This window comes from Ranitomeya variabilis, chromosome 4, assembly GCF_051348905.1.
Source record: "Ranitomeya variabilis isolate aRanVar5 chromosome 4, aRanVar5.hap1, whole genome shotgun sequence".
NCBI lineage: Eukaryota > Metazoa > Chordata > Amphibia > Anura > Dendrobatidae > Ranitomeya > Ranitomeya variabilis.
The window spans coordinates 645,566,563-645,594,021 of record NC_135235.1 but is presented as its reverse complement, the minus strand read 5'-3'; the positions used below and the strand labels follow the sequence as shown (position 1 = coordinate 645,594,021).

General features: G+C 44.6%; 1 protein-coding gene across 3 annotated transcripts in view; it reads left to right on the top strand.

The window, feature by feature from the left end:
• LOC143767401 (uncharacterized) overlaps positions 1-27,459 on the top strand; it is a 57,192-nt gene that overhangs the window by 12,963 nt on the left and 16,770 nt on the right. For 2 of the 3 annotated variants that reach the window (XM_077255715.1, XM_077255713.1), the window contains exons 2-4: positions 20,250-20,371; positions 20,455-20,549; positions 22,012-22,102. In XM_077255715.1, the coding sequence (XP_077111830.1) occupies positions 20,338-20,371; positions 20,455-20,549; positions 22,012-22,102 (220 nt within the window). In that variant the 5' untranslated portion in view covers positions 20,250-20,337. Of the gene's footprint in view, positions 1-20,046; positions 20,372-20,454; positions 20,550-22,011; positions 22,103-27,459 lie in introns of all 3 variants that reach the window. The other variant, XM_077255716.1, reaches the window with a different exon arrangement.

Sequence of the window (27,459 nt, the reverse complement as noted above, 5' to 3'; positions counted from 1 at the left end):
TTTCTCTCCTTTTCCTCTTGCAGTGTCCTGTGTTCCTGGGTTTCCAGCCTTCAGTCCTCCTGTGCCTTCCTTCCTGTCTACGTTCCTGTTTTCCCAGCCTGCCTACCAGTTTGTCTTCCTGCTCGTTCCAGTCTCCAGCTTGTCCTCTGTGTGACCTCCTCCGGTCCTCCCTCTCGTGGTTAGTCCTCTTGTTCTCCTCCTCCGTTTACCTACTTCCTCCGGTTCTCCTTCTGCCCGTCCTTTCCCTTCTACCAGCTTCCGTGGCGATAGTCTCCCTCGGGCCTGCCCCTAACGCTCCCTGTATAGGGGGTGGTATACTTGGTCAGCTCGCCCGTGGGGGGTTCGTCGTCACGGTCCAGTGGGTCCACTCCTTAGTCCTCGTCTAGTCCTCACAGCACCCTTATCATTTTCTTGTTTTAAATACTCCTACCTACTTTTTACGGACTTACTAAAGCACTTTTTTTTTGTTTTGTAACCTCATTGAGCTTTGAACTTCATAGCCAGGTGTATGCAATCATGAGAAAAGCTACTTAAAGTGGCCACTTTCAAGTTGTTCTCCTGTTTGAATCTCCTCTGAAGAGTGGCATCATGGGCTCCTCAAAACAACTGTCAAATGATCTGAAAACAAAGATTATTCAACATAGTTGTTCAGGGGAAGGATACAAAAAGCTGTCTCAGAGACTTAACCTGTCAATTTCCACTGTGAGGAACATAGTAAGGAAATGGAAGAACACAGGTACAGTTCTTGTTAAGGCCAGAAGTGGCAGGCCAAGAAAAACATCAGAAAGGCAGAGAAGAAGAATGGTGAGATCAGTCAAGGACAATCCTCAGACCACCTCCAGAGAGCTGTAGCATCAACTTGCTGCAGATGGTGTCACTGTGCATCGGTCAACTATACAACGCACTTTGCACAAGGAGAAGCTGTATGGGAGAGTGATGCGAAAGAATCCTTTTCTGCAAGCATGTCACAAACAGTCGGCTGAGGTATGCAAAAGCACATTTGGAGAAGCCAATTTCTTTTTGTAAGAAGGTCCTGTTGCCTGATGAAACCAAGATTGAGTTGTTTGGTCATACAAAAAGGCATTATGCATGGCGGCAAAAAAACACAGTGCGTTGTATAGTTGACCGATGCACCAGTGACACTATCTGCAGCAAGTTGATGCTGCAGCTCTCTGGAGGTGGTCTGAGGATTGTCCTTGACTGATCTCACCATTCTTCTTCTCTGCCTTTCTGATGTTTTTCTTGGCCTGCCACTTCTGGCCTTAACAAGAACTGTACCTGTGTTCTTCCATTTCCTTACTATGTTCCTCACAGTGGAAATTGACAGGTTAAATCTCTGAGACAGCTTTTTGTATCCTTCCCCTGAACAACTATGTTGAATAATCTTTGTTTTCAGATCATTTGACAGTTGTTTTGAGGAGCCCATGATGCCACTCTTCAGAGGAGATTCAAACAGGAGAACAACTTGCAAGTGGCCACTTTAAGTAGCTTTTCTCATGATTGCATACACATGGCTATGAAGTTCAAAGCTCAATGAGGTTACAAAACCAAACAAAAGTGCTTTAGTAAGTCAGTGAAAAGTAGGTAGGAGTATTTAAAACAAAAAAATGATAAGGGTGCCCATACTTATGCACCTGTCAAATTTTGTTTGAATGCAGATTGCACATTTTCTGTTAGTACAATAAACCTCATTTCAAGGCAGAAACATTACTGTGTCCAACAGTTATTAGATATATGAAACTGAAATAGCTGTTGCAAAAAAAACAATTTTTATAAAACATTAAGCTTAAGATTAATAGGGGTGCCCAAACTTTTTCATATAACTGTACAAGTGGGCCCGCTAGCCACAAGGTACTGAGAGTTGGCATTCCAGGGGGAGGTCATTACTTATGACTAGCAGCTGAGATGTGGGTCCATAGAAGAGTTTGGGATCCGTCATCATATCTCATTCAACCAGCGGGCAGTAGAGACTAAACACTTACCTAGAAGGCTGCAAGAGCTGACAGCTGGATCCAGTTTCATGTTCCTCAAAATGGAGGGGCAACATCGCTGCTATAGCATAGGTGAATGGAGCATAATGAACTTTGTTTGTGAAATCAATGGGCCTGGGAGAGGCTCCTCAATACGGCTCGAGACTGAGCTACTACCCCCGAGAGATCGGACTGTCCTTGGGGTTCCCCACCTTCTCTGCGGGAGAAGGAGATGGTGCTGGTGATACAGGGGTCTCTCACTCATTTCTACATTTCGGTGACCGAAGCCAGGTCACTTGTAGCCCAGGCACCTGGGAATTGGACTCCAGGAAGCAAGTGGAGGCATTACCACCAATCTCTTGAGAAAGGAGAAGATGATGTTACCTAAAGAGTAGTGTTGAGCATTCCGATACCGCAAGTATCGGGTATCGGCCGATATTTGCTGTATCGGAATTCCGATACCGAGATCCGATACTTTTGTGGTATCGGGTATCGGTATCGAAACAACATTAATGTGTAAAATAAAGAATTAAAATAAAAAATATTGCTATACTCACCTCTCCGACGCAGCCTGCACCTTACCGAGGGAACCGGCAGCGTTGTTTGCTTAAAATTCGCGCTTTAACTTCCTTACTTGAAGTCCCGGCTTGTGATTGGTCGCGCGCCGCCCATGTGACCGCGACGCGACCAATCACAGCAAGCCGTGACGTAATTTTAGGTCCTTCAGGATTTTAAAATTACGTTCCGGCGTTGTGATTGGTCGCGTCGCCCATGTGACCGCGACGCAACCAATCACAAGCCGTGACGTCACGGGAGGCAGGACACTGCCTCCCGTGACGTCACGGCTTGTGATTGGTCGCGTCGCCCATGTGACCGCGACGCAACCAATCACAACGCCGGAACGTAATTTTAAAATCCTGAAGGACCTAAAATTACGTCACGGCTTGCTGTGATTGGTCGCGTCGCGGTCACATGGGCGGCGCGCGACCAATCACAAGCCGGGACTTCAAGTAAGGAAGTTAAAGCGCGAATTTTAAGCAAACAACGCTGCCGGTTCCCTCGCTGAAGTCCAGGCTGCGTCGGAGAGGTGAGTATAGCAATATTTTTTATTTTAATTCTTTATTTTACACATTAATATGGTTCCCAGGGCCTGAAGGAGAGTTTCCTCTCCTTCAGACCCTGGGAACCATCAGGAATACCGTCCGATACATGAGTCCCATTGACTTGTATTGGTATCGGGTATCGGTATCGGATTAGATCCGATACTTTGCCGGTATCGGCCGATACTTTCCGATACCGATACTTTCAAGTATCGGACGGTATCGCTCAACACTACTAAAGAGTAAAGAGAGGATTGCTGTATTACCTTCCTTATAATTTTTTATTGGTTTTGTACTTTATGCAAAACATTTCGTGTGTAGGAGGACATCAACTACACTTTCAAGATATTTACATTCAAAAAAATGTTCTCGATTGAATTTGTCATAGAGTATTGCGTGCTATACAGTGGTATCTAAATCTCAAAAAAAAGTTGAAATTTTTTTCCTAAATTCAATTAATCATCCATAGTTTAAAGTGCTTTGTGAAAAATTTGCGGTTTAACATTTTTTTTTAAAACCGCCTGGCCTGGTACAGTTCACAAAATATTTTTGTTCCAAAATTGACTATTGTCATATACACTGTAGAACTTGGTTTGTGTGCAATTTCGTTGGTTTGAAATTTAAAAAAATTGTCCCATTAAAGGTGTGCAAATTTGGTCCTTTGGTACTTTGTCCCTAGTGACATTATTTCTCCTGGTGTGCTGTTCCCTCCTTGTACCAGCACTTGTTCAGTTACATCACCCGTGCCCTTACAAACATGGTTACTGGGATTCTCCCCTTACAATGACACATGGACAAGCGTTTGTAGACAGGGATGCTACCTTTTCCTGACTGCACACTGGGTAAACATTGTGCTGGCCGGGGCCGAGGCCTACCTGGAGAGGAGGATTCCTGGCCCTACACCTATCATGGTTTCTCCACCTGCTACACCAGTCTCTGCACCCCCTCTCCTCCTACTCCTCATCCTCCTTCTCCGATGTGCTATCAAAAAGAGCACATTGTCCACATTAGCCGAAAGCTCTGCAGCACTACCTCAGCTAAGCAGCAACAGTCTCTGCTGAAGCTAGTTTGTCTAGGAAACAAACAACACTCCACAGCAAAGTTATTGAAAGGAATAACAGACCAAACTGATCTGTGGCTCTAGCTGCTGAACCTACAACCAGGCATGGTAGTGTGTGATAATGGGTGCAACCTGTGAAGCTTGGCAAACTCTCGCATGTACCATATTTGGTCTACATGCTCAACTTGGTAGTTAAGCCATTTCTGAAAACCTACCCAGATTTGTCAGTGCCCATCTCCACAAGTCGGCTACAGCTGCCACTGCTCTTGTGGCAGTGCATGCAAGTTCCAGCTCACTGACTGGTGTGCTGTGTGATCAGGCTCTGTAACTCAACACTGCACATACTGGCAAGACTTTGTGAGCAGCAGAGGCCAGTTGTGGAATACTAGCCCCAACACACCTATTGGTATTCTGGTCAGCCTCTGCACATAACTGAAGATTGGGCATGGATGTTTGACATCTGTGCGGTTCACCAAGACTTTTGAGAACTCCACAAATATGGGGAATGGCAATGACTCCTTCATCAGCACAATGACCTCGCTTCTGTGCCTAATTAAACAGTCACTGGTGACAATTAAACATGATTCTTTACCTGCGGACCAGGTTGAAATGGAGGAAGACGTGAGATACTACCCAGTCCAGCTTCATCTCATCTGCTTAGTGCAGATTGGGTAACAATGAGGAGGTGGAGACTGAGGAAGGGGAGGAAGAACAGGAGCTGGCTGATAGTAAAAGAGAGGCTAGTACTTGCACAAGCTTCATCCTGTCTCTCCTGCGTGGACGGGCTGAAGAGGGGATGGAGAGTAGTCATCATGGTGGAGATAGGGAAGTGTTGGCTGTAGGGATCTTGGCACATATGGCAGACTTTACATACCGCTTTACATACTCCTTATAGTTTGTTTGTGGCTTTGCACTATGTGCAAAGCCTTTGAGTGTAGAGTGCCATAAGTACACTTTAATTTGTTTATCGTTTGAGTATGGAAAACTTGCTCTATTCCTAGAGCCTGCATATTTTCCTCACAGATCAGTGAGAGTGAAATGGCTGCTCCTGTCACTTTCAATTACCTACATGCCACTTCTGATAACTTTTTAGCAGCATTACATGCATTAGCCTTGGCAGTCGGCCAAGCTACTGGCCAAGTAGATGAACAAATCTATGCATACCAGTATATATTCACAGGTGCCCACCTTTGGAAGCTATTTCTACTGAAAAGGGTAACAGAGCAGCTGCTTTTGCTGCAATGTCCGCATGATTGTTGCCTCCTATTTCCTTAGTACATTCTTGGGCATGGGCCTGTATTTTCACTCTAGCAACCTGTTTCGACAATTCCAGTGCTCTAAGGAGTAGAACCACTGAATCTGCATTTTTAATGGGTTTACCGGAAGCGCCAATACGTTTTCTGCTTTTGCATGTGGGACCGTAATCCAGACAGATACTAAATGTGGAATGACTGTCGGTAAAGACAGTAGCAACCAAGTACCCAGCCCCAGTATCTGACTGAAGAACATTGGGCCCACCAGAGGATTTGATTCTGAGGGCCCACCTTTCTTCCCCACTGAAGAGCCCCATAGCAACTGCAAGGTTTGCACTATGAACTCTCCTGAAGGAGAAGCCAGGGCCCATCGGAGGATTCTCTGGTGGGCCAGTCCAACCCTGCCCAGCCATCATAAATTCCATAGCGAGTGCTTTCAACTCCGCTTCCTTAGTAGACGTCCTAGAAGGTAAAGCTTCATTTTTTTTTTTTCTGATCCAGGTTCCAGGAGAGAGGAAAATCACAGTTGAGCGCTAAATTGGTGAACAACATTAGTCAGAGTGCAAACTGATACATATATATTGTTTTTAATCTTCGGATTTATGTGCAGATGAATGTGTCCTTAAGGTACCTTCACATTAAGCGACTTTGCAACGATAACGATAGCGATCCGTGACGTTGCAGCGTCCTGGATAGCGATATTGTTGTGTTTGACACGCAGCAGCGATCTGGATCCTGCTGTGATATCGCTGGTCGTTGCTGAAAGTTCAGAATTTATTTGGTCGACAGATCGGCGTGTATCGTTGTGTTTGACAGCAAAAGCAACGATGCCAGCAATGTTTTACAATGGTAACCAGGGTAAATATCGGGTTACTAAGCGCAGGGCCGCGCTTAGTAACCCGATATTTACCCTGGTTACCATTGTAAAAGTAAAAAAAAACAAACAGTACATACTCACCTTCTGGTGTCTGTCACACGTCCCCCGCCGTCCGCTTCCCGCACTGACTGTGAGTGCCGGCCGTAAAGTAAAAGCAGAGCACAGCGGTGACGTCACCGCTGTGCCTTACGGCCGGCAATCACAGTCAGTGCAGGAAGCAGACGCCGGGGGACGTTACGGACACCGGAATGTAAGTATGTACTGTTTGTTTTTTTTTTACATTTACACTGGTAACCAGGGTAAACATCGGGTTACTAAGCGCGGCCCTGTGCTTAGTAACCCGATGTTTATCCTGGTTACCTGGGGACTTCGGCATAGTTGGTCGCTGGAGAGCTGTCTGTGTGACAGCTCTCCAGCGACCACACAGCGACGCTGCAGCGATCGGCATCGTTGTCGATATCGCTGCAGCGTCATTTAATGTGAAGGTACCTTTAGACTTTCACTAACTCACTAACGTAACTCTCCCTATTCCCTCCTTCTAAATGTTAATCATAATATGCTCCTTCCTATTCATCTGTCTCCACATCCTCCTTCCAGTAGCACTAGGTAATTGTACCTAGACAGATCCTGGCTGATGCCTGGATCATGCAGCTTAATATAAAAACCGTTATTATAATAATTAGGGTTAGAGTGGACATAACAGCACGTTCTACCTATTGTGTCCCCTCCTATTTTCTAATCGATTGTAGCTTGCAGGACCCTCATTCCTCCTATATCTGTTGAACTATGTGTTACATTGCATTGTTTTTATTGTCTGTACATGTCTCAGCTTAAGCCCTTCACCCCAAAGCCTGTTTTCACCTTCCTGACCAGGCCAATTTTTACAATTCTGATCACTGTCACTTTGAGTTTGTAACGGATCCCGTTGATTCTGAGACTGTTTTCTTGTGACATATTGTACTTTATGATAGTGGTAAAAATTCTTTGATATGACTTGCGTTTATTTATTTAAAAATGAAATTTGGCAAATTTTGAACATCTTGCAATTTTCCAAATTTTAATGTTTATGCTCTTTAAATCAGCACAAAATAGTTAACAAATAACATTTCCCACATATCTACTTTACATCAGCAACATCAAAATTTGCATAACCATTTTTTTAGGTGACCACCTCACATTTGAAGTGACTTTGAGGGGCCTATATGCTGGAATAATTAGAGGACACTGTCACGTTTGAAGAGCCCCTGATGTGCCTAAACAGTGGAAACCCCCACAAATGACACCATTTTGGAAACTGGACCCCTTTGGGATCTTAGCTAGATATATATTGAGCACCTTGAACCCCCAGGTGCTTCACAGAAGTTTATAATGTTAAGCCATGAAAATAATAAAAAAAAAAAAATCAAATTTTTCCCACAAAAATCTTTAGCTACAAATTTTGTATTTTCACAAGGGCAAAAGGAGAAAATGGACCCCAAAGTTTGTTGTGCCATTTCTCCTGAGTCGACCTGTATCCCATAGGTGGTCAAAATACTTTTAAAGGCACAGTACAAAGCTCAGAATGGAAGTAGCTCCATATTACAGTGCAGATTTTGCTGCACTTGTTTGAGGGTGCCATGTTACATTGGCAGAGCCCCTGAGGTGCCAGAACAGCAGAATTCTCCATAAGTGACCCCATTTTACCAATTAAACCTCTCAGTAAATTCATATAGACATGCAGTGATCATATTGAGACCACAGGTGTCACAGACTTTTATACCATTGGGCAGTGAAGAAAAAAGAATTTACATTTTTACCACCAAGATTGTGTGTTAGCCCCAAGTTTTAAATTTTCACACTGGGAAATGGGTAAAAATGGCACCAGAGTTTGTCCCACAATTTCTGCTGAATGTAGAAATACCCCATATGTGGCTGTACAGTACTACTTTGCCATTCGGAGTGACTCGGGAGGGACGGAGCGCTATTTGCCTCCTGGAACACAGATTTTCCTAGACTAGCTTGCGGATTCCATATAAAGAGCCCCTAAGTGCTAGAAAATCAGAATCCCCCCTCAAGTGACCCCACTTTAGAAATTATAACCCTTTAGGAATTTATCTACAGATATTGTGATGATTTTGTCTCCATGGGTGTTTTCCAGAAACACGCAGCAGTAGATGTTGCCTAGTGAAAATTGCAATCTGCCGCTGTAGTGACCAGTACGTTGCAGTCACCAGTACATTATTCTGGAGACATGCGCATGTAAATAAGGCAGGCTTTCATCACTACAGAAATGCTAAACATCTGGGTGCTAAATGTTGTTTAGGCACACTGGGGCTCAGAATGGAGGGGGGCATTTGGATTTGGGAGCGGAGAATTTGCTGAATTTCTTTTGGGGAGCGAGGAGCCATTTAGCTTTTCCAGAGCCTTTGTGCTACCAGTAATGTGGAAGCTCCTATATTTCTGTTAATAGATGACGGACCTGAGTGAGGACTTGCTTTTTATGTGGATTGAGTTGAAGATTTTATTGGGAACATTTTACGTAACGTTTAGAATCACATTTATCTGGCGCTCTATGTTGAACACTTACTTTGGGGTTTCCAACTAAATCTCCAAGTGACATGACAGATGAAACCTGGCAGCAGATTTACTCTGGAATCCATCTGGCCTCTTGTCAGCGGTGTCCTTTTCAGAAGTGCACAAAACTGTGCAATCCTAAAAAGACGGATACCGCCGGATCACAGGTACTATGGCATCCACAGTGCCTCCATCTGCCTCATTGTAAGGAAATTTCTGCTGGAGGTTCTGTCTGAATCACGTATTTCAGAGATTTACACAGAAACTCAGGTGTAAGCACTCAGCACAGAGCGTAGGATAAATGTACGCCAAGCCTTACTGCGATCTTTGGAAGACAGAATGAAAAAATCAACAGCATGTGAAGAAATAGTTTTTATTTTTTGTGCCATTCCTCGTGTGGTATAAATGATTAGGCAATTTTATTCTTTGGGTCTGAGCGATTGCAGCGATACCAGATTTATATCAGGTTTTTATGTTTAGCTGCTGTCACACACTAAAAGACGCTTTTTATTGCGGAAACTAGTTTTTGCATTACCATATTTTGAGAGCTATAATTTTTCCACATTTTGGCCCACAGAGTCATGTGAGGGCTTGTTTTTTTGCAGGACAAGCTGGCATTTATATTGGTACCATTTTTGGGCACATGACATTTTTTGATCGCTTTCTATTCTGATTTTTGGGAGGCAGAATGAACAAAAACCAGCAATTCAAGAATTGATTTTTGTTTTATTTTTTTCATACTGTTCCACATGTGGTAAAATTGGTAAGACCGCTTTATTCTTTGGGTCAGTACGACTACAGCGATACCTCATTTATACATTTTTTTTTATGCTTTGGTGCTTTTACACAATAAAAACTTTTATAGAAAAAAATATTTTTGCATTGCTTTATTCTGAGAGCTCTAATTTTATTTTTCTGCTAATGGAGCTGTATGGCGGCTTGATTTTTGCGAGACAAGATGACCTTTCAGCGGTACCATTTTTTTTACATCCATCTTTTTGATTCCATTTTATTGCATTTTTTGTTCAGCGTTATGATGATTAAAGCATTGTTTTTTGCCTCGTGTTTTTTTTTTTTTTTTTTTTAGGGTGTACACTGAAGGGGTTAGCTACTGGGACAGTTTTATAGAGCCAGTTGTTACGGACGTGGTGATACCAAATATGCATACTTTTATTGTTTTGCGGCACCCTACCCCCTACCACACCCATTTTATAGCACAAAATTTCAGATCCCCATTGGCTCTGTGGGTATAATTTTAATCCACTTCTGTGGGGTTATTCTGCCTCATGGTCTGGGGGTGTCACAATTCAAAGACTTCTGAAGTCATTTAAAACGGACTGGAACCATTCCTTTTTGCTAAGGGTCCTGGAAACAAGTATGCAGTCCATAAAACTCAGTCTTTGTTTTGTGCACTCACACCTGCGGTCCAGCAGAAAAAGGCACAGCAAAACAAAAAGTAAAAATAAAGATTGAACTTTCTAAGCTGTAACAGAATCCCTTAGCCTTGGGGGTATTGCTTTTAAATCCTCATAGCATCCAAATATTGGATTTGATCTTGAGACCCACCTGGTTTCCAGCCACTTTCAAGACAAAAGGGGGGTTATGGAACTCTACTCTTCCTCCTCCACTACAACGATGGCTTCACTTAAGAACTCTGGAGCCTTCTAGACATTTTTAGTCTTCTACAGACTCCTCCCAATTCTGTTGTGACTCTAATAGGTAACCTCCCTTTTTCAACTTTTCATACCTCTGCAAGCAGGGTTATCTGGGATTGATTAGCACAAATAAAGGCTACAGCTCCCTGAACCAATTTCATGATGTTATTTGCAGGCTGAGGTCTATGCTCTGGTGGCCTGGTCTGGATTGAGACACCAGACTGGTGTCTGGTCTGGGTAGACCGATTCCCACTGTCTTCCTGCATGGGGTTGTATCCCAGGGCTGCACTGCTGTCTCTCATCCTCCACTTATTGGTTGATTTCACAGAGGGGTTGGTCTCTTCGAGTCTTCTCCGTTTCCAGCTCTTTTCTCCATATTTATTTTGCTATTTACAGGCAACCGCACTTTCACAGTGATGATGGACAAAGACACCATTTTTACGCTACAGATCACTTCAAAGTATTTCATCCCTAAGGGTACTGTCACACAGTGGCACTTTGATCGCTACGACGGTACGATCCGTGACGTTCCAGCGATATCCATACGATATCGCTGTGTCTGACACGCAGCAGCGATCAGGGACCCTGCTGAGAATCGTACGTCGTAGCAGATCGTTTGGAACTTTATTTCGTCGCTGGATCTCCCGCTGTCATCGCTGGATCGTTGTGTGTGACAGCGATCCAGCGATGCGTTCGCTTGTAACCAGGGTAAACATCGGGTTACTAAGCGCAGGGCAGCGCTTAGTAACCCGATGTTTACCCTGGTTACCAGCGTAAAAGTAAAAAAAAAAAAAACGTACATACTCACATTCCGGTGTCCTTCAGGTCCCTTGCCGTCTGCTTCCCGCTCTGACTGACTCCCGGCCGGAAAGTAAGAGCAGATCACAGCGGTGACGTCACCGCTGTGATCTGCTTTCACTTTACGGCGGCACTCAGTCAGTGCGGGAAGCAGACGGCAAGGGACCTGAAGGACACCGGAATGTGAGTATGTACTGTTTGTTTGTTTTTTTAACTTTTACGCTGGTAACCATGGTAAACATCGGCTTACTAAGCGCGGCCATGCACTTAGTAACCCAATGTTTACCCTGGTTACCCGGGGCCTTCGGCATCGTTGGTCGCTGGAGAGCTGTCTGTGTGACAGCTCCCCAGCGACCACACAATGACTTTCCAACGATCACGGCCAGGTCATATCGCTGGTCGTGATCGTTGGTAAATCGTTTAGTGTAACGGTACCCTAAGGGTAGCTCTGTTTCTTTGGAACCTCAACATAAGGGAGCTCCTGCTCAAGCTTAGCTACCTGGCAATCTTGGATCTACCTTCTAGATAAGGCTTTGTGTTCCATCAGATTCCCTCTTAATCATGGCCCCAGTTCCAACAATCAAGAGAATAGAAACGGAAAACTATTCCATTATCCCTAGCTAGAGTATTCCGGCATGGTTACCTGCTTTGAATAATTACCTTGAAAAAATTAACACTTCGGGCCCCTGGGACCCTTAGACATCAGCTTTGAGGTGGCATCCCAACATGCTCTGTGGGTGAAATTTGTAATCAGCTTCTGTAAGAGTACTGTACTCCATGGACTGAAGTTGAAATTTTTTACTGGACTGGCGATAGAAAGCCTCAGTCTCTGTGGAGGCACTGTTAACATTATATTAATTTACTTCCTATTTTACCATGATTGCTTTGGTGACAGAACCCCTTCAAGTCATTTCCCTATCCACGTGTTCTGCGGTGAGCCCGCATCAAAGCTGGAACGTGTCAGCTGTTTTGAACAGCTGACATGTGCCCGCAATAGGTGCGGTCAGAATTGTGATCCGCCCGCACCTATTAACTAGTTAAATGCCGCTGTCAAACTCTGACAGCAGCATTTAACAAGCAATTCCATCCGGAAATGCGCGCATCGGTGACCCCGTCACATGATCGGAGTCATCGGTGCATCGGCATAACAACCAGAGGTCACCTGCAGACCTCTATGGTTGTTGATGCCGGATTGCTATGAGCACCACCCTGTGGTCGGTGCTCATAGCAATGCTGTAATTCTCCTACATAGGAGCGATCTGAGCATCGCCTCTATGCAGCAGAGCCGATCAGGCTATGCCAGTTTCTAGCCTCCCATGGAGGCTATTGAAGCATGCCAAAAACAAAAAAATTTAAAAATATGACAAAAATAAATAAATAAAAGTTCAAGTCACCCCCTTTTTGCCCCACTCAAAATAAAATAAAAAATGAAACCTATACATATTTCCTATCACAACGTTGAGAACCTCCCGATCTATCAATAAAAAAAATGGATTAACCTGATTGCTAAATGGCGTAGAGAGAAAAAAAGTCAAAGTGCCAGAACTAAGTTTTTTTTGGTCGCCGCAACATTGCATTAACCCCTTAACGACCGCCGATACGCCTTTTAACGGCGGCCGCTAAGGGTACTTAAACCACAGCGCCGTTAATTAACGGCGCTGTGGAAAAAGTGAATAGCGCCCCCCAGAGTCGGATTTTTTCTGGGGTCTCGGTTACTGGGGGTAGCCGAGACCCCAGAGAACATGATTCGGGGGGTTTTTACCGACCCCCGAGTTGCGATCGCCGGTAATTAACCGTTTACCGGCGATCGCAAAAATAAAAACGCGATGTGCCATTTAATTTCTCTGTCCTCCGATGTGATCGCACATCAGAGGACAGAGAAATGGAGTCCCCGATCGCCCCCCGATACTCACCTGTCTCCCCCGGTGCTCCTCGTGGCTCCCGATGGGCACCGCCATCTTCTTACGGCAAAAAAATGGCGGGCGCAGTGCGCCCGCCGGCCGGCACCCGGGAGATCTTTGGGGTCTCGGCTGCCGGGGGTAGCCGAGACCCCAAAGAACATGATCGGGGTTGGTTTTTACCGACCCCTGTTTTGCGATTGCCGGTAATTAACTGTTTACCGGCGACCGCAAAAAAAAAAAAAAAAAGCGATGTGTAATTCTCTGTCCTCTGATGTGATCGCACATCAGAGGACAGAGAAATAGGGTGATTTGGGGACCCTATCATACTTACCAGTGTCCCTGGGTCCTCCGGCGTCCCCTCCTGCCCGCCGGCTTCTTCATCCAGGAAGAAAATGGCGGGTGCATGCGCAGTGCGCCCGCTCTCTGCTGCCATCTGCCAGCCGGCAGAAGAGAGAGGAGTTGGGGCTAAAATTAGGGCTAGGGTTGGGGCTAAATTTACGGTTAGTGTTGGGGCTAAATTTAGGGTTAGGGCTGGGGCTAAATTTAGGGTTAGGGCTGGGGTTGGGGCTAAAGTTAGGGCTAGAGTTAGAGTTGGGGCTAAATTTAGGGTTAGGGTTGGGGCAAAAGTTAGGGTTGGGGCTAAAGTTAGGACTAGGGTTGTGGCTAAAGTTAGGGTTAGAGTTGGGATTAGGGTTTGGATTAGGGTTGGCATTAGGGTTACATTTGGGATTAGGGTTAGGTTTGGGATTAGGGGTATATTGGGATTATTAGGGTTAGGTTTGAGGTTATGGTTGAGATTAGGATTAGGGGTGTGTTGGATTTAGGGTTCTGATTAGGGTTATGGTTGTTTTGGGGTTAGGGTTGCGATTATCCTTAGGGTTGTGATTAGGATTATGGATCGGGTTGGCATTAGGGTTAGGGGTGTGCTGGGATTAGGGTTGGAGTTAGATTTGGGGGGTTTCCACTGTTTAGGTACATCAGGGGGTCTCTAAACGCCACAGCCAATTTTGCGCTCAAAAAGTCAAATGGTGCTCCCTCCCTTCCGAGCTCTGCCGTGCACCCAAACAGTGGTTTACCCCCACATATGGGGCATCAGCGTACTCGGGATAAATTGGACAACAACTTTTGGGGTCCAATTTTTCTTGTTACCCTTGTCAAAATAAAAATTTGGGGGCTTAAAAATCTTTTTTGTGGAAAAAATGTTTATTTTTTATTTTCACGACTCTGCATTATAAACTTCTGTGAAGCACTTGGGCATTCAAAGTTCTCACCACACATCTTGATAAGTTCCTTGGGGGGTCTAGTTTCCAAAATGGGGTCACTTGTGGGGGGTTTCTACTGTTTAGGTACATCGGGGGCTCTGCAAACGCAACATAACGCCCGCAGACCATTCTATCAAAGTCTGCATTCCAAAACGGCGCTCCTTCCCTTCCGAGCTCTGCCATGCGCCCAAACAGTGGTTTACCCCAACATATGGGATATCAGCCTACTCAGCATAAATTGCACAATAAATTTTGGGGTCCAATTTCTCCTGTTACCCTTGAGAAAATAAAAAATTGCAGGCTAAAAAATCATTTTTGAGGAAAAAAAAGGATTTTTTATTTTCACAGCTCTACTTTATAAATTTTTGTGAAGCACTTTGGGGTTTAAAGTGCTCACCACACATCTAGATAAGTTCCTTAAGGGGTCTAGTTTCCAAAATGGGGTCACTTGTGGGGGGTTTCCACTGTTTAGGCACATCAGGGGCTCTCTAAACGTGACATGGCATCCGATCTCCATTCCAGCCAATTCTACATCGAAAAAGTAAAACGGCACTCCTTCTCTTCCAAGCTCTGCAGTGCGCCCAAACAGTGGTTTACCCCCACATATGGGGTATCGGCGTATTCAGGAGAAATTGCACAACAACATTTAGGGTTAAATTTCTGTTTTTACACTTGTGAAAATAAAAAAAATGGTTCTGAAGTAAAATGTTTGCAAAAAAAGTTAAATGTTCATTTTTGCCTTCCACATTGTTTCAGTTCCTGTGACGCACGTAAAGGGTTAATAAACTTCTTGAATGTGGTTTAGAGCACCTTGAGGGGTGCAGTTTTTAGAATGGTGTCACACTTGGTTATTTTCTATCATATAGACCCCTCAAAATGACTTCAAATGTGATGTGGTCCCTAAAAAAGAATGGTGTTGTAAAAATGAGAAATTGCTGGTCAACTTTTAACCCTTATTGTGCTGATGTAAAGTAGACATGTGGGAAATGTTATTTATTAACTATTTTTTGTGACATGTCTCTCTGATTTAAGGGCATAAAAATGCAAAGTTTGAAAATTGCAAAATTTTAATTTTTTTTGCCATATTTCTGTTTGTTTTTATAAATAATCGCAAGTAATATCGAAGAAATGTTAGCACTAACATGAAGTACAATATGTCACGAAAAAAACAATCTCAGAATCAGCAGGATCCGTTGAAGCGTTCCAGAGTTATAACCTCATAAAGTGACAGTGGTCAGAATTGTAAAAATTGGCCTGGTCATTAAGTATCAAATTGGCTCTGTCACTAAGGGGTTAAAATGCAATAACGGGCTATCAAAAGAACGTATCTGCACCAAAATGGTATCATTAAAAATGTCAGCTCGTCACACAAAAAATAAGTCCTCACCAAACCCCAGATCATGAAAAATGGAGACGTTACGAGTAATGGAAATTGCACAATTTTTTTTTTAATTTTTTTTTTGCAAAGTTTGGAATTTTTTTTCTCCACTTAGATAAAAAAGAACCTAGACATCTTTGGTGTCTATAAACTCATAGTGACCTGGAGAATCATAATGGCAGGTCAGTTTTAGCATTTACTCAACCTAGCAAAAAAGCCAAACAAAAAACAAGTTTGGGATTGCACTTTTTCTCTAGTCACCTTCCAACACAGCATACAGAGGTTGTCTCTTTGCCCTGATGGGGAACAGGAAATAAGGAGAGGTTAAAAGGCCTTCCCACCTCCCACTTACCAGTGTCTTTCCTGTTCCCCATGGGACAGAGAGAGGTTCTGTGTGCTGTGGTGGCCAGCAACTACAGTACCTTTCTAGGCTTTGCCTCTCCTAAGCCGGGCAGCATGTGGTCATATTCCGCCTCCCCCTTCTTGCTGCTCCTGTCATTCCGTTCGGCAGTAACCTTGGGACCTCTTCCTGGCCTTCCCGCACCACCTTGAGGGTAAGGCAGGTCAGTGATCCTGTCCGGAGTCCTACCTGAGCTCTCCTGTCTCCTCTCCCTCCTCGCGCTCAGCCGGCGTCCCGGAAATAGTCGCGCGTCACTTCTGGGTCATTCTGTTCCATGGAGCACAACACTTCCGCCGGCGGCGCCTCGTGCAGGACGCCTTTCCTCTATGTTTGGACAGGAGGGGAGGAGGGAACATGATCGGTGCTGGGGGGCTGGGGCCTGCTACTCAGTATAAAACCTGCCTGAAAACGCTGCAGGTAAGACTATCCTTCAGTATAGAAGGCAATACCTGCACTGCACCTGCAGAACCCAGTGCTGCCCCTGCCACAGTAAGTGCTGCAGGGATGGGGTCCTTACATAGATAGCCTAAGGGGTCTCTTTATCAGACTCTACTCTCCCTCTCGTTCCAGGGAGACAAGTCTACCCCTAAAACTGCTATAAAGATAAAGTGTGCCATCTGCAATATTAAATTGCCCTTGTTATGGGATAAAAAACTCTGCCAATCATGTACTGATAAAATAGTCCGAGCAGAGCAACCCTTCCTATTGGAAGAGATCCGCTCGCTTGTTAAGCAAGAAGTGCAGTCTTCTCTGGCAGCTTTTACCTCTCCACCACCTTCTCCAGGGAAGAAAAGGAAGATTCAAGTTGAGGATTCTGAGTCCGAATCAGACCTCTCCTATGCTTCATCCTCTGGTAGACGAGAGGAACCCATGTCACCCATAGCCTCTGAAACCAGGAAATATCTTTTTTCCTCGAATTGGATTGAGGATCTGGTATCTTCAGTACGCAGCACTATGGGGGTGGAGGAAGAGTTAGAACCTCAGTTCATACAGGACCAGATGTTTGGCGGGATAACCAAGGGTAAACGTGTGGGATTCCCAGTACACTCTAATATACTCAACATGATCTCTCAAGAGTGGGAATCACCGGAAAAACATCTTGGCATTCCCTCTGAGTTGAAACACAGATTCCCCATAGAAGGTGATTCTGTTAAATGGGACGTTCCCAAGGTCGACTCACAGGTGGAGAGAGTTGCTAAAACAGCCCTTCCATTTGAAGATTCTTCGCCGTTGAAGGATCCGATGGACAGGAAGATTGAAAGTCTCTTGAAAAAATCCTGGGAGACTTCTACAGTAGCCTTAAAAGCTAATATTGCTTCAACCTGTGTAGCTAGAGCCCTCTCCCGCTGGTTAGGGGAGCTAGAGTCCCATATATCTCAGGGTACCTCTAGAGGTGAACTGCAGGACTCTTTGCCTAGCCTTCTTAGGGCTAGTGGATTTCTGGCTGATGCCTCCATGGAAACCATCAGAGTTGCTGTTAGGTCTCTTGTACAAACTAATTTGGCTAGGAGAGCTCTCTGGCTCAAGATGTGGTCTGGTGACATCACCTCCAAAGCCAAATTATGTGCTATACCCTTTAAAGGACACTATGTATTTGGGCCTTCTCTAGACGAAATCTTGGAAAAAGCCACAGACAAGAAAAAAGCTCTTCCAGAACAAAAACCACCTAAGAAAAGGTTTTTTCATCCCTCACACCTCCAAGCCTCTCGGAGAGGAAAAGGCAAGACTGGGAGGTGGAGCTATCCAAAAGGAAAGAATATCTTATCCCCAACAACAGCAGTCTCAACAGTAGAAGCGGTGACTTCGACCTGTTAATAGTTTCTTTCCTCCCCTCCACGGGGTCTGTCACCTCCCTTCCCTCCTTAAGAGACAAAGCAACATTGCTAGTAATTCTCAGAGACATAACAAGAACAAATGTAATATCTCAAGTTCCAGAATCAGAAAGAGGTCTAGGACATTACTCACGACTATTTCTAGTACCCAAGCCTTCGGGGGAGTCTCGCATCATTATAAATTTGAAAGGAACTCAACCAGCACGTAAAATACCGCAGGTTCAAAATGGAATCGGTAAAATCGGCCATTCCTTTGATAAGTCCTCACTCCTTTATGTCGACCATCGACTTAAAGGATGCTTATTTTCATATTCCAATTCACCCAAGATACCGAAAATATCTCAGGTTTGCGGTACAGGGAGAACAACTGATAGAACATTATCAGTTCAACTTCCTTCCATTTGGAATCTCCTCTGCACCAAGAGTCTTCTCCAAGATAATGGCGGAGGTAGTGTCCTATATCCGGTACCAAGGCATCTGTATAGTGCCTTACCTGGACGACTTGCTAATAGTGGCCTCCACCAAGACAATCCTATAATCTCATGTATCAAAGACTGTCGATATTCTAACATCCCTGGGGTGGGTCCCGAATCTGAAGAAATCCCAGCTACGGCCCTCCAAATCCAGGAAATTCCTGGGAGTTCTCTTGGACTCTGCAAAGCAAATGTATTTTCTTCCAGAGGACCACCGTCTAACCTTAGTAACAAAGGTCAAGACGTTCAGAGACACGAGATCTCCTATGCTCAGGGAGTGCATAACACTTCTTGTTTACAAAACAATCTTTCTGGTGGCTATAACCACAGCAAAAAGAGTAGGAGAACTTCAAGCCCTATCAATAAGAGCGCCCTAGTTGTCTATTAGGGATGACTCCATAGTACTTCGTCTCGACCCTTCCTTTCTTCCAATGGTAGTCTCCGAATTCCACCACTCTCAGGAAATTGTTCTACCTTCTTTCTGCCAAAATCCAGCAAATACAAAAGAAGAAAGATTCCATACTCTTGATGTCAGATGTATTTTACTACATTATTTAGAGCAAACCAGCTCTTGCAGAATCGACCAAAATCTATTTGTCCATCTCTCTGGACAGAATAAAGGGAAAAAAGTAGTGAAAAGCACTATTTCTAACTGGATTAAGAGAGCTATAGCAGAAGCATATCTTGCTCAAGACAAAACTCCCCCGGTAGGGATCAAGGCCCACTCAACTAGATCCCCTTCAGTCTCCTGGGCAGAAAGAGCAGGTGCATCTGCAGGGCAGCTACATGGTCTTCGTTACATACTCTCTCCAAGCATTATAGATTGGACATATTGCCCAACAAAGATTTAGTCGTCGGCCGTAAAGTTCTCCAGGCCGTTGTCCCTCCCTAGCGCCAAATTAGTTGGTATTCCTCCGTATACCATCGTGGAAGGTGACTAGAGAAAATAAAATTAGTCTTACTGGTAATTCGGTTTCTAGGAACCTTCCATGACAGCGCTAGTTCCCTCCCTATATTCCTGGATAAAAAATCTGGGATTCAAAGGTAAACCAGTGCTATGGTTTTCATTTATAAGTCACTGGTAAGTGGGAGGTGGGAGGGCCTTTTAACCTCTCCTTATTTCCTGTTCCCCATCAGGGTAAAGAGACAACCTCCATATGCCGTCGTGGAAGGTTCCTAGAAACCGAATTACTGGTAAGTCTAATTCTATTTTTTGCAATTTTTGAATATTTTCCCCATTCTCTAGTACACGACATGGTAAAACCAATGATGTCATTCAAAAGTACAACTCGTCCCGCAAAAAATAAGCCCTCACATGACCATATTGATGGAAAAATAAATAAGTTATAGCTCTGGCAAGGAGGGGAGTGAAAAACGAAAGCACAAAACCTAAAAAAGCTTTGGTCATTAAGGAGTAAAAAAAAGTCAGGCTGAACCCGGTCATCCATGGGTCCAGTCAACCTTAATTTTGATATCTCATCAAAAGTTTCCTCTTAGGCTTTTTATGATTTTACTTTTTTTTTTTTTCATTGAGGTCCCTAAAATAGCTGATAATTTCAGTGGAGATTTTCTATATAAGAGAATGTTCTTGTTTGACCCATCAAGGATGGATGGGGACCGGGACAAGATGGTGGAGAGGATATTACACGTCACCATGTTGCCCTATTCCGGCTTATTGGAGAGGTGAGAGATTCTGATGACGTCACATTAAATAATTCTTCTTATTGTATGTGTCAGTTTCCTATAACTTGTTAGGATGTCGCCATCTATTTCTCCATGGATGAGTGGAAGTATTTAGAAAGACAGAGATCTGTACAAGGATGTCATGATGGAGGTTCCCCAGCCCCTCACATCACCAGGTAATAGACAGGACTAAATACACACAGCCTATAACTATCTGTGTGTAAAGAATGAATTCAGCCCCTGTATGTGTTTCCTCCAGTTCTATCCAGTAAGAGGACAACACCAGAGAGATGTCACAGTCTTCTTCCACAGGACTGTAAACAAGAAAATCCCAATGTTCCACAGGATCAAAAGGTAGATGGAGAGAAGGTATCATGCAATCTCAACCTATTATGTGTGGAAGGCTGTGAAGGTCTTGTGTGCAGTCTTTTATTCACCAGTATATGTTTTATACACAAGTGGTCAAAATTGTTGGTACCTCTCGTATAATGACAGAAAGACCCACAATGGTCACAGAAATAACTTGAATCTGACAAAAGTAATAATAAATAAAAGATCTATGAAAATGAACAAATGAAAGTCAGACATTGCTTTTCAACCATGCTTACACAGAATTAAAAAAAAAATAAAACTCATGAAACAGGCCTGGATAGAAATGAGGAAAATTGATGACAAATCAAAGAAATTGATAATACGAATGGTAACAAAAGATCCCAGAAAAAACTCTAAACAGATTAAAAGTGAACTTCAAGCTCAAGGAACATCATTGTCAGATCGCACCATCCGTCATTGTCTGAGCCAAAGTGAACTTCATGAGAGACGACCAAGAAGGACACCATTGTTGAAGAAAAAAATCCTAAAAAAGCCAGACAGGAATTTGCCAAACTTCATGTTGACAAGCCACAAAGCTTCTGGGAGAATGTCCTATGGACAGATGAGACAAAAATGGAACTTTTTGGCAAGGCACATCAGCTCTATGTTCACAGATGGAAAAATGAAGCATATCAAGAAAAGAAGACTGTCCCTACTGTAAAACATGGAGGAGGCTCTGTATGTTCTGGGGCTGCTTTGCTGCATCTGGCACAGGGTGTCTAGAATCTGTGCAGGGTACAATGAAATCTCAAGACTATCAAGGGATTCTAGAGATAAATGTTTTGCCCAGTGTCAGAAAGCTTGGTCTCAGTCGCAGGTCATGGGTCTTGCAACAGGATAGTGACCCAAAGCACACAGCTAAAAACACCCAAGAATGGCTAAGAGGAAAACATTGGACTATTCTGATGTGGCCTTCTATGAGCCCTGACCTAAATCCTATTGAACATCTTTGGAAAGAGCTGAAACATGCCGTCTGGAAAAGGCAACCTTCAAACACGAGACAACTGGAGCAGTTTGCCCTTGAGGAGTGGGCCAAAATACCTGTCGAGAGGTGCAGAAGTCTCATTGACAGTTACAGGAATAGTTTGATTGTAGTGATTGCCTCAAGGTTGTGCAACAAAATATTAAGTTAAGGGTACCATCATTTTTGTCCAATCCTATTTCATGAGTTTTATTTTTTTTCTTAATTCTGTGGAAGTATGGTTGAAAAGCAATGTCTGACTTTCATTTGTTCATTTTCATAAATTTTAAACTTATTATTACTTTTGTCAGATTTAAGTCATTTCTGTGACCATTGTGGGTTTTTCTGTAATTAAATTAGGGATACCAACAATTTTGACCACGTGTGTACTTGTGTAATGAGCATGGTGGAGATGGCAGGATTAGGGCTGATCATAGATGTAACTTCTCCATCTGTCTGTGACTTTTACAATATTTATTACAGGGTGAAGATCTGACCCATAGTAATACTACAGAGACATATATGAGAGGTGATGAGCGGTGTAAAGAGGAGATTCCTCCAGATAAACGCACTGGTGAGTAGTGACCACTAATTGCAGAGAAGTCACAAATTCTTTTGAGTTATTGGATGCTACAATTATGTGATGATTTTATTAGTGTGTGACACTGATTTTTGAAAACTGTTTTTATTCATTTTTATTGGTAAAATTGAAATGCCATATTCTTACAGCGTGGAAAAATAAATTTCATGCTTGATCAACACGTGGTTTCTGTACCCAATCATGGGCCCCAGGAGACACTTGAATTTTATTTTGCTTTTCGGCAAATATATTATCAATGCTTCCCTCTGCCATATTAAAATTATGCATTTATTTAGATTTGTTAAATTCAAAAGCATTAGATCATCGCATACACAAAACCACAATTTAAAAGTAATGGCAATGAGCAACGATAATACTAAATAACTGCAGCAGAGACTTTTCAGTCAACGCTTTGGTCAGTGGCCAGTGACGTGTCATTCCACCCAGAGGAAGAAATGTAGATATTGGCAGGACACCTGGCAACATAGGAAGGAAAGCTTTCTGGGATCGATAAGGTACTGTAAGTGTGCTGCATTTATTTTGGTGCATGTGGAGCGCCCCCAGATGCAGGGCCGCGGGGTACTCGGTACCGGGTCTCTCTGTCTCGGTTCTGGGGATGTCACGGTGGTCCGACCCGGTCCGTGGCCCTGCTAAGGGGCATCCAATTAAAGGAGTAGGTGAAAGTCTGTCAAGTGTTCGTGACGCCACCTGTAGTATTCAGTCAGGATGACCGACGCTGCTAGGGGTCCGCTGGGGTGATGGAATGGCAGCTAGATGGTATAACTTCCCACAGGTGAAGTATGTCCCCAGGGCTTCCCTTGACGAGTAGATAGTTATGGTGTAGGTCGCAGTAAATAACGAGGACACAGGGTTGCAGTCTCTTTACCTTTTACTGTAGACTTCGGCATCCACAATCCAGAGCACTGCTAACGGGGCTAGCTGAGTCCGGCTGGTCCAAAGGCACATCCAGAGTTCCCTTTGCAGGTGGAAATCAGTAGCCTTCCTACTTGCGCCTGTGTGTTGTAGTACCTCCCTGCTGAGCACCACGGGATAGTCCTCACAACTCTCGTATCTATTTCTTATGTTCTCTCTCTCTCTCCGTCCCCCAGATGATATGGATAGGATGCACCCGTATGACGGGATAGGCCTGGAGTTATTTTATAGGGACCCTAGAGATTCCCCTCACCCACAATTGCCTCCTGTGTCTTCATAGGTGATTAAGTGAGACAGCCGACCTAAAGTTAACTGTCCTGCCGTGATCTGGAGTAATGCATAGAGTCAGTACTCCCTCGGTGTTCCGGCCACCGGCTACGCGCCTCAGAAGGATGTTGCCACGATCTTAGCTCACGACTCCTCCCGGTATTATCTCCTAGTGCTGTGATCTCGTTTCTCTCCTCTAACTTCCTATCCAACCCCCAGTTTTACCAGAGTGTGAGGAGTGGCCTAATAAATAGAACCTTTTGCTCCCCCTGGTGGCCGGAGTGTGAAGTGTAGTGTGACTGTGATACCTAGTCAGGTGAACTCTTTTAGTACAATCAGACGTACCATCACTCCCCTTAGTGGCAGAGCGACAATACTGCACGACCAGGACTCTGGGGCGCTGCACATGTTGAACTACAAAGAACAGAGGAACTCCTAGAGAAAAGATTTAGGGTATGTTTCCACTGTCAGGATGGCCGGCGGTATCGCCGCAGCGGCGAAGCCGCTCGGCGCTAAGCCCCGCCCCCTTTCTGGGACGCGATCATGCCGGATATGTTAACTCTTCACATCCGGGATGATCGCTCGCTCCCATAGCGCCCTGTGATATGCCTTGCGGGGACGCTGCGTCCCTGCAAGGTGTACGGACATGCTGCGATCTGAAAAGACGCGCAGCATGTCCGGAGTCGCAGGGCCGCCGCGTGCGAGTTTCCACGCATAGTGGAGACGGGATTTCATAAAATCCCCTCCACTATGCTGGAACATCTGGACGCTGCTTTTTTGACGCTGCAGCTCTGCGCAGCGTCAAACAAGCAGCGTTTCCTGACCGTGGAAACATACCCTTAGAATTAATGGCTGAAGAGGAGACACATAAAATAATGGAGAATCGTATTACAGTGACCTTTTTTTCATATGTCTTGAGTTGTGCCATCCTTGTTATTGTCCGATATGGATTGACTCACTTGAATTTGAATTTTGACTCCACATCGAGCTTGGTTTGCAATAATCCACAGAGTTTACTCCAAAACCATGAAGCAAACTATATATATATGACGATCAGAGACCGATGAGAGATGTAGAAAAGGAAAGATGCACTTAAATATCAGACTTGCAACTGTTGAAAAACCAAAAGGAAGAAGAAAGTGCACCAATTCTGCTGAAACTGTCTCCAAACATTCAACTAACTAATCAGTTAAAGGGCCACTGTCACCCCCCTCCAGCCGTTATAAACTAAAAGAGCCACCTTGTGCAGCAGTAATGCTGCATTCTAACAAGGTGGGTCTTTTAGTTTTAGGTTCAAGCATACCCCAAATAAAGCGTTTTTATACTTAGCCACAATTCCTGTCTCTAGCCAGGTAGGCGGGTCCTCACTCCCCAGCTTGACCAGCTCCTCTGCCGTCACTCACATCTTCCTGCGCTTTCGGCGCCGCCCCCTCAGCGCTGTTATCGTTTCAAAATCGGCGCCTGCGCTGTGTACTGGTGTCCTGCACAGACGCAGTAAGCTCTGGCCGTCTGACGTCCCAGCCAGGCTTGCACACTGCGCCTGCGCGGGCATTGCGGCCAGCCACCTTTGGAATCCCCGCACTGTGTTATGCATTATGCACAGTGCAGGGCGGGGATTCCAAAGGTTCCACCTATACAGAATATTCCGTGTAATGGCTGATACCAGAGAACAAAAGACATCCACAGAACACCAGGATGGATCTGCTGCACAGCAAATGGCTGTAGGACCTGCGATGACGTCACTGCCATGTGATTAGGGCAATCACATGGCAGTGACGTCATCGCAGGTCCTACAGCCATTTGCTGTGCAGCAGATCCATCCTGGTGTTCTGTGGATGTCTTTTGTTCTCTGGTATCAGCCATTACACGGAATATTCTGTATAGGTGAAATATATATATATATAATATTTTTTTTTTTTTTTCGATAAGAAGACGTTTTCCGGGGATTCCAAAGGTGGCTGGCCGCAATGCCCGTGCAGGCGCAGTGTGCAAGCCTGGCTGGGACGTCAGACGGCCAGAGCTTACTGCGTCTGCGCAGGACACCAGTACACTGCGCAGGCGCCGGTTTTGAAACGATAACAGCGCTGAGGGGGCAGCGCCGAAAGCGCAGGAAGATGTGAGTGACGGCAGAGGAGCTGGTCAAGCTGGGGAGTGAGGACCCGCCTACCTGGATAGAGACCGGAATTGTGGCTAAGTATAAAAACGCTTTATTTGGGGTATACTTGAACCTAAAACTAAAAGAGCCACCTTGTTAGACTGCAGCATTACTGCTGCACAAGGTGGCTCTTTTAGTTTATAACGGCTGGAGGGGGGTGACAGTGGCCCTTTAAGCTGGAGAAACCTGTTAGAAAGTCCATAATAAGGGTCCATGATGAATCAGACACAGAAGATAACAAGCTGGCAGGTTTGAGGTGAGAACTTTTGTACTGTGTAAAAGTAAAACATGCCACCACAAAGTCCTTAACTTCTCGAGCTAACCTAGGCCAACAGAAATGTTAACAAAATACTAGCAGCTTCCTGTGAATAAAGATCAATATATTCTGTCCCCAAAAGTATTCACTTTGTAAATCAATAATGAAAGATATGTCAGGGAAACTGGGATTGATTGGACAATTGTGTTTATTGGACACCATAGAATCTGCTGTCATGATGGCATCTGGGTTGATAAAACCACTCAGAAGTGATAAGTAGTGTTGAGCATTCTGATGCTGCAAATATCGGGTATCGGAGTTCCGATACTGAGTTTCGATACTTTTGCAATATCAAATACCGGAATCGGAAGTTCCCATAATGCAATGAGCCAGTTTGATTTAATTCAGCCAATGAGGAATCCTAAGAAGTGTGGGCCCATCCTGTTATGCATGTTAGGCATGTATCTAATGGCATGGCTGTGATTGGCTGCTGAAATGATGTCATGATGCACTATAAAAGCCGCCACCGCCATTTTGGGTTCACTCTGCTGTGAATTCAGTTAGGGACAGGATGCTGCTGTTCTGACTGAGGGACAGTTTGAGATAGTGATTTGCTTCATTGTGCTTTACGCAGGCTACTGTAGCAATCGCTGTGTGAGAAGCATTTTTTGGCCTTGCAGCACTGTTCACGGCTGTCTGCAAGGTCTCTATGTGTGAGTGCAGCTCACGCTGTAGTCTGTTCTGCAGCCACATCTGGTTTTAGTCCGCTCAGCGTGCATCACTGCCTCATACTGTTTTATTGACCTTTTTTGCATTAGTGCTGCTGCACATTTTTCCTGATTTCTCCTATTAGTGTGTTTCCATCCGTATCCATCTAGATTGCGTGCAAACACTATATAGGAGTAGATAGAGGAGCCTTTGGCTACGTTCACATTAGCGGCGCCCGCCGCAGCGGCGGGCGCCGCAGCGGCGCCGCATGCATCATGCGCCCCTATATTTAACATGGGGGCGCATGGACATGCGGTGCACTTGCTTTTTGCGCCGCATGCGTCCCTGCGGCGCCCGCGTCGGGTCGCGGAGGACGCAGCAAGTTGCATTTTTGCTGCGTCCAAAATCAATGAAAAAAAGGACGCATGCGGCGCAAAAAGCTGCGTTGTGCATGTGTTCACATTTGCGCTGTGCGTTGCGGCGGCGACGCTGCGGCGCACACCGCAAATGTGAACGTAGCCTTTCTGCAGCCTTGTGCCCTGCAGCCCCAGCCAGATTAGTATTAGCCTAATTTTTTGGAGCCTCATCTGTTGTGAATTTGGATTCTGGGCTCCCCCGGTGGCTACTGGTGGAATTGAACTGGTGTTTTCATCTTCTCTGTTCACCTGTTCCCATCAAGATGTGGGAGTCGCTATATAACCTTGCTGCTCTGTTAGTTGCTTGCCGGTCAACAATGTTATCAGAAGCCTCTCTGTGCTTGTTCCTGCTCCTAGACAACTACTAGATAAGTTGGACTCTTGTCCATGTTTGTTTTTGCATTTTTGTTCCAGTTCACAGCTGTAGTTTCGTTACTGTGTCTGGAAAGCTCTTGTGTACAGGAATTGCCACTCTGGTGTTATGAGTTAATGCCAGAGTTTTAAAGTAATTTCTGGATGGTGTTTTGATAGGGTTTTCAGCTGACCATGAAAGTGTCCTTTCTGTCTTCTGCTATGTAGTAAGTGGACCTCAAATTTGCTAAACCTATTTTCATAC